At 43.6% G+C, this 14,266-nt stretch overlaps 1 protein-coding gene across 13 annotated transcripts in view; it reads left to right on the top strand.

Annotated features, from left to right (window-relative positions):
* Positions 1–14,266, top strand: part of ano1a (anoctamin 1, calcium activated chloride channel a) — a 199,174-nt gene that overhangs the window by 76,681 nt on the left and 108,227 nt on the right. For all 13 annotated transcript variants that reach the window (XR_011086715.1, XM_068650430.1, XM_068650431.1 and 10 more), the window contains 2 exons: positions 5,921–6,081; positions 13,735–13,820. Coding sequence is in view for 12 of the 13 variants with exons in the window: in XM_068650430.1 (XP_068506531.1) it covers positions 5,921–6,081; positions 13,735–13,820 (247 nt within the window). In the remaining variant the exon portion in view is untranslated. The remainder of the gene's footprint in view (positions 1–5,920; positions 6,082–13,734; positions 13,821–14,266) is intronic.

Below are 14,266 nucleotides of genomic sequence, written 5' to 3'. Positions count from 1 at the left end.
TGAGCGGACAATCATGGCGGAGCAGGCGGCCGTGCCTTGAGCGCGTCCAATGGAGAAAATGCACAACTGTTCCTAGTGAAGGTCCGCTACAGCCATCCGTGAATGGCAAAAATTAATCTGTCTGCTTCACATCGTGGTGGGGCCACATCATGTCGGAAGTGAGGAACAAATCTTTATTACATGACTGACTGCCAACAACTATGGCTAGAGACAAGTCATCAAAGCAACAAAGAGAACATGACATTACAAAAGACATGTATATCACCCCTAACTGCTGGCCTGTTGGGTGAGAGGCCTGGTACTGAAGTCTGCCACAATGTGAACATAACATTAATCATGTTATGTTGTTGGCACAATGTTATGAGGAGGCTGTGCATAGTGGATTCACGTTTATTATTATATTATATTATACTGTGGCGTTCACATAAAGCATTCACCCATGGAACTAAGGGTTGAAGGACGTGTTGCGAACGTGGTGTTTATGTGGTAATGCACTTGCATTGTTCTTCCTATTCCTCATATTACGAGTATGTTCAGTAAAGTCTTTTGCGACACACCTGCATCTCCTTTACTTTGGCTCCATAATACCATTGATTTTATGCCAGTCGTATCATTTTATTTTGTCGTATTTATCCACCACATATTATAAGTTGGCGTAGGTACCACATCCACTTGGTGTTCAGATCACTTTTGAAGACATGATGCTGTATGATCAGCTGGAAGGACAATAGGCTGACGTTTAAGATTGTGGTTGGTTGGTCTGTTTTGCCGAAATGGGATTGTAGTTCAAACATGGACGGAACAGACAACAGAAAACTTCTGAAAACAGTGTGCAGTCCATGATTATTTCATTTATTGATACTTTCGACATTTGATTTGATTAGTTTTTTCTTGAATGACTTTTAGAAGTTTCCATCGCAAAAATCATGACATCATCAAACACCGGCCGGTGAAAATATTGTCTGACAATAAAATGGTCCGTGGTGCTAAAAAGGTTGGGGTCCACTGATCTGGAGCATAGGGGGAGTTATGTAAGGATGCTCGTCCTCAACTTCAGCTAAGCTTCCAACCACATCATCCCAAAGATCCTGTTCCAGAAACTCATTCACCTGGGCATCTCCTCCCCCATCTGTCAGTCGATAAACTTTCTCACAGACAGTCCACAGTCTGTGAAATTAGGACCCCTCCTCTTCGCCACTGTCACACTTAGTACCGACTCCCCTCAAGGCTGTGTGTTGAACCCTCTCTTATGCACCCTACATACTCACGACTGCTCGCCGACCCATCCCTCGAACTCCATCGTAAAGTTTGCGGATGATACCACCATGGTTGGGCTCATCTCAGGAGGAAAAGAGTCTGATTACAGGGATGAGGTCAACCGACTGACAGTATGGTGGTAAGCAAACAACCTGCCACTGAACACCACAAAACCTAAGGAAATAATTCTAGACTTCAGAAAGGGCAGTGCTTACCCAGCCCCGCTTTACATCAATGGGGACTGTGAGGGGTCAGTTTCATAAGGTTCCTGGGAGTACAGATCTACGATAGCCTCTCCTGGTCTGCCAACACGACAGTGGTGGTAAAGAAAGCACAGCAGTGACTCCACTTCCTGAGGGTACTAAGGAGGAATAATCTGGAGGAGAAGCTGCTGGTGTTGTTCTACAGAGCCACCATCGAGAGCATCCTCGCATATGGCATCACAGCATGGCACAAGAGGTGCACAGCAGCAGACAGAAGAGTGCTGCAAAGAGTGATAGACATGGCCCAGCGAATGGCTGCTCCCTGTCCAGCCTAGAGGACATTGCCAGCTCCCGCTACCTCAGCAGAGCAGCCAGCATCATCAAAGATTAATCCCACCCCAGGAGCCACCTGTTTGACCCATTACCCTTAGGTCGACAGTATAAGTCACACAAAACCCGGACAATTAGCTCCAAGGATAGCTTCTTCCCCGGAGCCATCACGGTACTGAACAGAACTCTGAAATACAAAGTAAAATAACTGTTGTAAGATCAAACATACAATATTTTCCAGTACAATACAAACATGTGCAATATTGCGTCATATTAATGTGCAACAATCTTCAAGTGCAATAACTAAACGTGCAATATTTCCCAGATTGGAAAACCCTTGCTCACACATATATTCACGTTCCTGCATCACCTGACTTCCAGTCAAGCCCCAATCAATAAATTGACAGCACCTGCTACAGCTTGTTCGGTCCACTACTTAAACTCTGTGTATTCTGCCAGTGGTTGTCAGTTCGCCTACTGACCCTGCCCGTGACACCACTGCCTTTTTGTCCACTGTACGAGCTCTGTTGCCAACTACTTGTGTAAACTGACCGACCACGCCTTGATCGCCGCCTGCCCCGACTACTTGCTCCTCCTTTGACCACGCTCCTGATCGCCGCCTGTCTCGACAACCTGCCTGCCTCCGACTACGACTACGAGCTGTGCTTTGCTGCTCAGCCACGCCAGACCGCAAGTCCGGCGTTCCACTTCCCCTTTCCCCCTTTTCAATAAAGGATTGTGCGCACTTGGTCATCCCGTCTCTGTTCCGTGACACATTTTTTTCTTATTTATATTGTTGAGATATCTACTGCACCATACGACTTTACATTACGTCTATTTTACGTTTCATTTGTATGCACTTTGCAAGCACCTCTTGGAGTTGCAACCAAATTTTGTTATAATGTAAAGTATAATGACAATACAGGCGATTCTTAAAAGAAAATTAGTGACCAATATAGCCAACATTCTTTTTAATAACAGTTATACGACTTCCATCCATGAAGTCTGTAAGCTTCTTAAGTTCTTAAGGTCCGTTGATGATTAACTTTTTGTGATTAACGTTTGTGCAGCAATAACCACAGCTTCTCAGACATTGTTCAGAGGTGTATTGTTATCCTTCAGTGTGGTGGGGTCGCCACAGCAGTTTTTTTCCTGATGGTTGGCATGAGAGGTTTTTGGCACAGTTTTTACGCCAGATGCACTCCCTGACGCAACTCTCTGTGCTTGAGCCCCCTTATGGCTGCCCTATGTCTAAATCTGGTTTCGTGACCGGGAATCGAGCCCAGTCCGCGGCGGTGAAAGCGACGCATCCTAACCACTAGACCATCAGGGAATTGTTATCCGTCAGCGTAAATCTCCCGTTTAGGAAGGGCCCACCAGTTCTCAATGGAGTTTAGTTCAGGTGAAGAAGGGGCCATGTCTTTATTCTTTTGTAGCAGTATTAAACACACGCAGCTGTCTTTTCAAACACGTCTTAATTCCAAAACTTCCAACAAGATACTGAACATGAAACATCACATGAAAGACAAAAGCACACATTGCATGATACAAGTACAGACACACTGTCAGGTTCAGAATCAGCAAAAGGATCAGCAGACAAAACCAGTGAGGCAGAATGTTGAGTCTTTTCTCGCGAGGAGTGCAATCAGACTTACAGCAGTCCCGAAATACACTAAAAATCTGTTTTACACTCCTCGCTCTTTTTATTTGGAATGCCCTACCCACAGTGTGAGACGATTAGCCCTTAAGGGGGGGGGGGGGGGGGAGAGAGATTGTGGCTTCGTCTCGTAAGAAACAAAAAGTAACGCACAAAGTGTTGCGTGCAGATATGGCTATATCAGAAAAACAGTTTAAGCGATATTCTGAGAGATAAAAAGAGAAAGTGTCGTTCTTTAACAAAGATCAGAAGGTTCATGACGCATTGTTTGACGTGTTGTTTTCACGATCTGTTCTGGTGGACGCTGAGCTGTCAGCAGCATCTTGTTTGACACAACCGTCATCTCGCCCCTGACCCAGCCGTAATCCTTCTGTTCTGTTGTACAAGATAAGAATAAGCAAGGCAAAGCAGCAAGCATACTGAACAGTAATATTGTGAATAAGTACTCATTAGAGAACGCATGATAACATATATATACAATTTTTCTAACACACACCCCAACCGCATGCCTGCTGGGTGAGAGGCCTGCTCCAGTGTCCGGCCACACTATCACCTTTAAGGCCTTTACCGGAGGGCTACACAGTGGAGTACTTTGATGCATGTGATGGAGTATTGTCCTGCATAAATATCATGGTCTTCTTGAAAGATGCAGACTTTTTGGTTTTAGAGTGTCTTCTAAAAGTATGTTACCGTATTTGCCGGTGTATTGGTCGACCTTTTTCGATCCAAAATCGACCGAAAAAAATCGACCTCGACTTATACACCGAGTCATAAAATTTAACTTCGTATTCATCGCTTCAAATGTGATGGTAACCAAGGCCGTTTCTCATGCATCTCATTGTGCGTTGCACTTAGAAAATTTGAACCGGGCGGCGTGCGCGAGTGCGCGGCCCGCTGGAAGTCGAATGAGGCGCCGCGACCACCTCCGCGGTGCTTATAAACAGCCGATCCGCTCGGCGGGGGCTATTTTCGGCCACTTGGCTCGTGCGCACGGCCTCCCGGATGTGCCGGGCGGGTGCGCGAGCTCGCCGGCCGCTGGAAGTCGAATGAGGCGCCGCGACCACCTCCGCGGTGCTTATAAACAGCCGAGCCGCTCGGCGGGGGCTATTTTTGGCCACTTGGCTCGTGCGCACGGCCTCCCGGATGTGCCGGGCGGGTGCGCGAGCTCGCCGGCCGCTGGAAGTCCAATGAGGCGCCGCGATCTCCTGCGCGGTGCTTATAAAGTGCCGATCCGCTCGGCTTGGAGCTATTTCCGACCTCCCGTTGGTGCCGGGCGGCGTGCGCGAGCTCGCCGGCCGCGATCTCCTGCGCGGTGCTTATAAAGTGCCGATCCGCTCGGCTTGGAGCTATTTCCGACCTCCCGTTGGTGCCGGGCGGCGTGCGCGAGCTCGCCGGCCGCGATCTCCTGCGCGGTGCTTATAAAGTCCCGATCCGCTCGGTTTGGAGCTATTTCCGACCTCCCGTTGGTGCCGGGCGGCGTGCGCGAGCTCGCCGGCCGCGATCTCCTCCGCGGTGCTTATAAAGCGCCGATCCGCTCGGCTTGGAGCTATTTCCGACCTCCCGTTGGTGCCGGGCGGCGTGCGCGAGCTCGCCGGCCGCGATCTCCTCCGCGGTGCTTATAAAGTGCCGATCCGCTCGGCTTGGAGCTATTTCCGACCTCCCGTTGGTGCCGGGCGGCGTGCGCGAGCTCGCCGGCCGCGATCTCCTGCGCGGTGCTTATAAACAGCCGCATGCGCACGGCCTCACGGAATTTGAACACATTTCGTCAATAAATTTCGCATATTGAATTTTGAAGTTTAATATAATGCAACAATTGAGCTCGACTTATACAAAGGATATATCATAAAATCGTAAATTTCCGTCGAATTTTAGGGGGTCGACTTATACACCGAGTCGACCTGTACACCGGCAAATACGGTAATTTTAATTAATTTTTCTTTTAAATTTAGAGTTAATTTTAAGTCCATCTTTAACTCAAAATGTTCCAAGTCGCTCATCTTTAATAATACCAGCCCATACCATGCCTGTGTGGTTTTTCTACAGGTACTCTGGTTTCATCCCACATTCGAATAAAATGCATGGTAGCTTAATTAAACACTTCTGATTGACCTCAAGTGTGCTTCAGCTGGTTCAAATACCTTTCAATAGGTTTTCATGAATGAAAACTTTCCTTATTATGCCTTTGTCTGAACAAAGCCAGTTTCTTTATAAGTAAATTACAAGTTATTTACCAGTTAAACGATTGTCTTGAAATGTCCAATGGTTTTGATCCTTTTCCAAACATTTGACCATTTCATGCAAAAAAAGAAATCGGTATTGCTTTCTATACTGCAAAGAAACTGTATACACAAAATGAAAATCCTACATGCATAATTATTTGGAAAACACTGTACCAAAGGACTGGCTGTTTTAATTTCACATTATATAAATATTTTGGTTTGTTCTAATTTTGTTCTCTGTTGTCCCCCTATAGTATGGAGGTTTGTGACCCAAGGAACAACATCACAATGTGCCCACTTTGTGATAGTGCTTGTAACTACTGGAAACTCACGACAGCATGTGGTACTGCCAGAGCCAGCCATCTCTTCGACAACGCAGCAACTGTCTTTTTCGCCATCTTCATGGCCCTGTGGGGTAAATACAATGAATGGAAACTCTAATATTAGTATGCATTTTCAATGTATTATGACCGCACAGCTTTCTCCACTTGCAAAGAAGGGCTTGACTCGGGGACGTGGTTTCACTCAGTTTATTTCGTCAGGTGAAAAACCTTCAAAGGACGAAATTACAAACAATAATAAATTGTTAGTCTTAGATCATAAAATCATGCACTTTAACACACAATAATATATATAATAATACTAATTACTTAATGCAAGATTTTTCCCCGAATTAAATCATTTTATTTTTACTTTAACTTCATCCACATGCAACAAAACACTTAAATTTGGGAAAGTACATTAGGACTTTAAAAATATTTTCTAAATTTTAGCGACCACTCTGTCACAATAATGCGACCAGCGCGGTGCAGTTGCGCGGTCGGTGGCGTGCTATGGTTGCATGTTCGGCGGTGCGCTGCAGTTGCGCGATCGGTCAAAATTAAGCTCCCTGCGCACTGATGTCCACTAAAATTTTGGAAAGTACATCTGGACTTTAAAAATATTTTCTAAATTTCAGCGACGGCTCTGTCACAATAATGCGACCAGCGCGGTGCAGTTGCGCGGTCGGCGACGCGCTACGGTTGCACGTTCGGCGGTGCGCTGCAGTTGCGCGATTGGACAAAAATGCGCACATGAAAAAATGCTTAAAAAAGGCTTGGAACGGATTAATTGTTTTTCCATTATTTGTAATAGAAAATATGATTCGGAATTCGAACTATTCACTTCTCGAACAGATTGTGTTCGAAAACCGAGGCTCCACTGTAATAGAAAATGGAGAAAACTGAACAGAATAAAAAATAACCCCCCAAACTGATCATAAAAGTATCTCTGCAGCACCTGGAGGGATGTATTACACTTTTCTGTATCCCTGGAGACTCCAAATACACAAGAAAATTATTTTAAAACCAAAAAAAGTCAATTTTCTACGATAATTGTCCTTTAAAGGTTCTGTTATTTGTGTTTAGAGCTTTACAAAAATAGTCAAGAGTTACAAAAAAATTTGCTTAAGCCATCAGAGCAAAATTGAAATAGGCTTGAATGACATGTTACCTTGGATGCGTTAATCATTCCATACATGTCATAATTACTGATGACAGCTCTATCGATACAGTATCATGTTAATTAAGTAATTACCTGTAGGTAAACACTCGAATCCCACAACTCCTGTAAACGGGTTTTAATACTTGAAGGTCAAAACAATTGGACAATTACTTGGTTAGACAGTCCAAATACTGTAATACCTCGTTTATAGCAGATAATTAGTTCCAAAAACCACCCGCGATAAGTGAAATCCGCGAAGTATGGTCACCCTCTCATCTGTACAATTTTTGTGTCAATAAATGTACCGTATTTTTCGGACTCTGTGTCACTTCAAATCATTAAATCCATCGATCAAATTCCTCGTCCTTTGTCAACAACGTCGCGCGTGCGCCCTGACATCAGCCTTGTTGTTATTCCACAGATCTAGTATATAACTATATTGTAGCTGTTAGGTTCAAAATCAGCAAAATGATCAGCAGACAAAACCAGTGAGGCAGAATATTGAGTCTTTTCTCGCGAGGAGTGCATTCAGACTTACAGCAATCCGACTACACTAAAAATCTGTTTACACTTCTCGCTCTTTTTATTTGGAATGCCCTACCCACAGTGTGAGACGATTAGCCCTTAAGGGGGGGGGGGGGGAAGAGATTCTGGCCTTGTCTCGTAAGAAAAGAAACAAAAAGTAACGAACAAAGTGTTGCGTGCAGATATGGCTATATCAGCAAAACAGTTTAAGCAATATTCCGAGAGATAAAAAGAGAAAGTGACGTTCTTTAAGGAAGATCAGAAGGTTCATGACGCATCGTTTGACGTGTTGTTTTCACGATCTGTTCTGGTGGACGCTGAGCTGTCAGCAGCATCTTGTTTGACACAACCGTCATCTCGCCCCTGACCCAGCCGTAATCCTTCTGTTCTGTTGTACAAGATAAGAATAAGCAAGGCAAAGCAGCAGGCATACTGAACAGTAACATTATGAATAAGTACTCATTAGAGAACGCATGATAACATATATATATATATACAATTTTTCTAACAATTCCCCCCTGTTTATCATAAGTTCTCGGGGACTAAACCAGCTCAGTGGCCTAGTAGTAGAATGTCCGCCCTGAGACTGGAAGGTTGTGGGTTCAAACCCCAGCCGGGTCATACCAAAGACTATAAAAATGGGACCCATTGCCTCCCTGCTTGGCACTCAGCATTAAGGGTTGGAATTGGGGGGTTAGATCACCAAATGATTCCCGAGCGCGGCACCGCTGCTGCTCACTGCTCCCCTCTCCCCCAGGGGATGGATCAAAATCACATGGGGATGGGTTAAATGCAGAGGACAAATTTCACCACACCCAGAGGTGTGTGTGACAATGATCATTGGGACTTTAACTTTAACTTTTAACTTATCACCCATATGGCCACTTCAAAAGATTTTCAGCCAAGGGATCACATTTCGCAAGAACTACCTTACACTTGGGAGGAAATTGAGTCTTAATCGTCAAAGCCAGAGTCAGGAAACAAATCGGACAGGTTTACCACAATAGATTCGCTGACAGAATCGTCACTAGAGAAAGAACTCCCGTCGATCGAAAGGTCATCCCTTTGGAGTAACGGAAAAGTCTCAGCTGGTGGAGAGATAGCAGTTGTAATTAGCTTATTAATTAAGGATCGGAGACAAGGAATGCAGCAACATCCACACAGGGTCAAAATGGCAGAGAAAACGGCAATGGAGACCAGGACCGAGGAAACCAGGGTGCGGTACTTTCCGAACACGTTCAACCAGTCGGTCCAAACCTCCGTGTTCACCCCACTGTGTTCCTTCATCCTCCCATTCAAGGTCCGCAGACCCTCAAGGGCCCGGGACAGGCTTCCGTCGGCTGCAGTATTATTTGGAATAAATGTGCAACATTGCTCACCAAACATGGCGCAGACACCGCCCTCTTTTGAGAGTAGCATGTCAAGGGCCATTCGATTCTGGAAAGCCATGAGGGAAGTAGCGGCCAGTTGGGAGTGGACCGCCTTGAAACCCGTCTCGGTCCAGTTTCCAAGCCTCTGCACGTTGTAGTGGATGTAGTTAATCCTGTCAACATTTTTGTTAAGAGTACACCACCAACACAGGGCGGATTCAAAACCAGCTGCTATCTAATTCACCAGCTTATACTCATCCGGTACTCCTCTAGGAACACCAATGGCGTCTATGTAAATTGGATAAGCTGCGCCCTGCCATTCGGCGTTTCGCTTCATTCTCGGCCAGTATTCGGGCACTACGGACTTAGCAAAAGATGTTAGATCATAAGAGGACATTGGTATCAAATGAACAGGAAACAATAGGGTTACCAAAGCGCAAATTCCAGAGCTGTTTAAAGGCAACTTATCATAAAGTTTGTTACTATTACACCAAAACCAAATATCACTACGAGCAATGGGCAAAAAAGGGGCAGTGTCATTGGTCATAGACTCACACCATGGAGTAGGTAGGGCGCCGAGCTTCTCACCAGTACCAGGTAATCTAATGCATGTAAAATTACCCTTAGCTACATCGGACGAAAAAAGGGGTTTATATTTTGTCATAGAGGCAACAGGGTAAACCTTATCCCATTTAAAACAATCATGAGTGGGTGAAATTGATGGGTTTAACATTAAACCAACAGCACACTTAGGAACAATATTTGCAGGTATGATTTTCAAAAGAGGTCTTGGACCCATGCATGCAATGCAACTGGTGTTAGCCATCTTTGCGGCTTGCTCAGCCATAAGAAGCCAGTTGTTGGTTTGACCGCTTATTCCTGTGGAGGCTACAAAATAGCTGTCTACATCAGTGAGGAGCATACTCGTGATTTTTTGCTCCTGCTGACAGGGTGTAATTATTTGTAACGGGGCGGTCTGCGATCGACATTGTTTTATTAAGGCAAATTGCAATAGGAAAGCGAGGATCGATTCCAGAGGACCAGGCCCACAGTTGAAAACCCCAACAAGAAGTGTCAAACAAGGTGGAATTTGGAGGACGAATTTGACCATCAGGGAGTGTAAGAGTCAAAAGGAGGCTTGTGCCATGATTCTTCAAAGTCACTCGTTTAGCAAAGAACACAGCCTCTTCACTGGAACCAGAGAGCGGGGTGACCATTTCGAAACCTTTCAAACTTTTCATAGGTAAAATAATAGAAGAAGATGTATTAGGAGCCACAGTAAACATTAATGAGTTATTGTAAGTCCAAGACAAAAGCCATGGTACGCAAGTTGGAACGCGGACGGTTTCTGGAATACAAACAACCTGATCAAAAGGGGATTTGGTGTCGCGCTTATGTCTAGCAATTTTTTCCCCATGAGCCATAGCGATTAGAATTAGCGTTGGTAGCTGCCTGAGAGAAGAATGTTCGAGGCTCATGGTACTCTATCCATACAAATAAAATAACCCCCGAAAAAAATATAATGGTAACACAAACCAGCAAAAGCAACCAAAAACACATGGTAGACTTTGCGCAGGGTACAGCCCGATTAAAGTACTCACCAAATGTATGGTCACCCTCTCATCTGTACAATTTTTGTGTCAATAAATGTACCGTATTTTTCGGACTCTGTATCACTTCAAATCATTAAATCCATCGATCAAATTCCTCGTCCTTTGTCAACAACGTCACGCGTGCGCCCTGACATCAGCCTTGTTGTTATTCCACAGATCTAGTATATAACTATATTGTAGCGTTAACAAAGTACAAGGAAAGATGTGGGTTTGGTAAACGGCTCTTCATTTAATAAAACAAGAGTTCAACGAGCCAACAACTACTGAACTATAATGATAAAAACATATACAAGTTGCTACACGAAATAAAATATATCAAATAACTATAACATAAATAGTTCACCGCCACACGGCCCCAAGGACCGGCGTTGACTTCCAGGCTTGTGGCGGCGTGGACTTTCATCCCCGGAGGTGGCACTTCCAGCCACGGAGGTGGAAGAGAGCTCCATAGAATAGGACTGGGCGTGCGTAAAAGCCATGTCCGAGCTCCATCCACCGTCCCCGGACAGCCACCCGGCCGAGCGCTGGCCCCCGACTTCAATCCACGGAGGTGAAAGAGAGCTCCGTAGAGTAGGACCGGGCGTGCGTAAAAGCCATGTCCGAGCCCCATCCACCATCCCCGGATAGCAACCCAGCCGAGCGCCGGCCCCAGACTTCCATCCACGGAGGTGAAAGAGAGCTCCGTAGAGTAGGACCGGGCATGCGTAAAAGCCATAATAGTTTTTCAAACCTTCTGTGTCACTCCAAATCATTAAATCAAACTCTTCGTCCTCCGTGTCACTTACAAACAAAGCCGCTAATGATGCCGGTAGTGGGGCCCTTCGTCATCTTCGTCATCCCGTGATCGAATCTGTGTCCTTTTTGTAAACAACCGCCGCGCCGCGCTGCTCACGTCACTTGAAATTCAAATTGCAGTAATCCCTTGCTACATCACAGTTTGTTTATCGCGGTTTCACTTTTTTTATTTTTTTTTTATTTTGAAAATTAGTGAAAAAATTCATATATAAGTCGCTCTTATGTATAAGTCGCCCCCCCAATCTATGAAAAAAAAACGTGACTTGTAGTCCGAAAAATACGGTATATGAAATCCTTTAAGTGCATATTTTATAAATAGAACATTAAATAATTGTTTCAAACATGTAAATAGTACATAGATAGTATAAATAACACAGAAGATTTTGTATAAATACTGAAAATATAAATATTATACTACGTGTGCGCGTGTAACATGTTAACAAGAAATTCTGGGCAAGCTAACGAGTTAGCGGAAAGATGCTAATTCGCAATCGTGCTAACGCGAAAACGGACCTCTAAAGGAATGTAAACGAACATCTGGAGCAATACTACATTATCCTAAAGGTTAGGTACATGTGATCGTTCATTTCTCTTGTTAGGAGACCCACTTACATCGTCAATGACTGCTGTATCACTGTAACTGACATGTACACGAACGTGAAACATGCAGTGGTATTGCCTGAAAATGGCCTTCGAAATAAAGCACCCTACTTTAAATCAAAGCACGGCTGAATAACATAAATAACATGGATAATTCTTAACACATGCTGTAAATATTTTTTTAGAACAGCTGTCCATACTGTAAATATGTTATTAGAACTATTTCGTTATTATAAAAATGTTTCTATAACAAGGTACAACACTGTAAATATATTTTCAGAACTCTTATTATTACAACTGTTTTTGGTTTATTAAAAAGTACAAATGTATGCACTCCAATTGTGTGGGCACTCCCTTCCTTCTGCTGGCGTGTGGGCAACTTTCGTGCCATAATTCCTCAATTTAGAAGTTTTATTTTTAATTTAAATTTTTTTTTTAGTGTTGGAAAAAAAGTCCGCGATGTAGTGAAACCGCGATAAACGAACCGCGATGTAGCAAGGGATTACTGTAGATACTTGTAGCTTGGTCGAGTCACCATTAGTAAGCATGCATAAGGCGGCCTGACAGTCATGTGCTATCCACGGGCCATCCTGAGGAGAAATGACACCGTATGAAGATTATAAATTGCGCTTATCAAGGACTATGATTTCGAGATGAATTTCTAGCATACGTCATTTACAAGGTTCCAACATAAGATACTAGTTGAGTATCTATCCATGTATCCATCTTCAACAATCTATGAATCTGTTCATGACTTTCCTCCACCAAGTTACTTTTTGCTGTTCATCCTTGGGAATCCCAAGAGCTTCCCAAGGTAACCAGAAGTCAGACGCTGAATATCAATTCTTTATTTGTAACCTACTCTGCCCTCAACCCTGGTTCCTATCTTTAAATGGTAGCATCACCCATCCACCAGAATTTTTAGTCTAAGACACCAACAAAGGAGTGAGGTGGGACAAATGTTGGGAGAAGCAAAACGTTCCCTCTTCTATGTTGTCATTTAATGTAGACGTTATTTAAAGTTGTCCCTTTATGAGTCTGAAATATTACCACCATTAAAAGAGGACAGACATGATGAAATGACAGTTAACACACTGTGTTCAAAATTATTTTGTTCATAGGATTTGCACTAAAAGTCGCCTGACTAATGTGCGGGCAGCGTGGGATCGAGTCCTGGTGTACATGTGGGTGTGACTGTTTGCCTGTATATGCCCTGCAACTGGCTGGCCACCAGTTCAGGGTGTCATTTGCCTTTCGCCCGATGTCAGCTGGGATAGGCTCCAGCACCCACCCACGACCCTGAACAGGTTAAGCGGTGTTGAAAAAGGATGGATGAACACTTTTTTAGTAGTTACAATTACAATGCAAGGTGGTGATTAATCCGAATCAGAATTAATTGAATTAACATGAAGTTTATTGATTCTCTTGTGTTGTGTTGCCGTGCTTGTCTACTTTATTCATGTTTGTCAATACTAACCTATGTGTTTGTAAAATACTTTGTAACTGCATGTTTTTAAAAGTGCTATTGAAATATAACCCGACTACCTCTTGTACGTATGTCATTAAGGTCATCAGTAATAAGTCTACAAGACTTTCAATTTATTAGTTTTGAGTTAAACACCTGCAGTTATGCAACCCTTATCCGTGAGTTTTACATTTAGCTGTGTATGCTTTATTATATAGCCGTTCTCTTCATGGAGCACTGGAAGAGACGACAGATGCGACTTAACTATGTCTGGGACCTGACAGGCTATGGAGAGGAAGAGGAGGTGAGCTGAAGCATAATACATATTTTAAAAAAGTTGCCCAGAATTTTAAAAATCTCTGTTTGGGTTTAGATTCTTTTTGCACCAATTTTGTATCATTTACAGTCATGTGACAAAAAAGATTCCATAAAATATTAGGATTATTAGTTCATTTACATAATTTTGTAAACAGTAAAAATCTATGAAGAAATTTGTTTGTAATTGGTTCTGATAGCATAATTGTAACAACGAGACAGCGTAGCCTTCACATGCCTCGACAGCAGTTAAAGCAAGGGGTGCTTGTTTTGTATGTTGGTTTTGAGACACTTAAACTGCCTCATAATTGTACCAACATTCAACATGGTGAAACAGTAAAATGAAATTATAAGATGATTCAAAATTATAAAGGTGTTAAGTAGAATATACATTGTGTATATTATTTGGGAAATGAACAAATTATATTCATAGCA

The sequence above is a fragment of the Syngnathus scovelli genome, chromosome 4 (genome assembly GCF_024217435.2).
Source record: "Syngnathus scovelli strain Florida chromosome 4, RoL_Ssco_1.2, whole genome shotgun sequence".
NCBI lineage: Eukaryota > Metazoa > Chordata > Actinopteri > Syngnathiformes > Syngnathidae > Syngnathus > Syngnathus scovelli.
The sequence above is the reverse complement of the archived record's forward strand: the minus strand, read 5'-3'. Positions and strand labels throughout refer to the sequence as shown.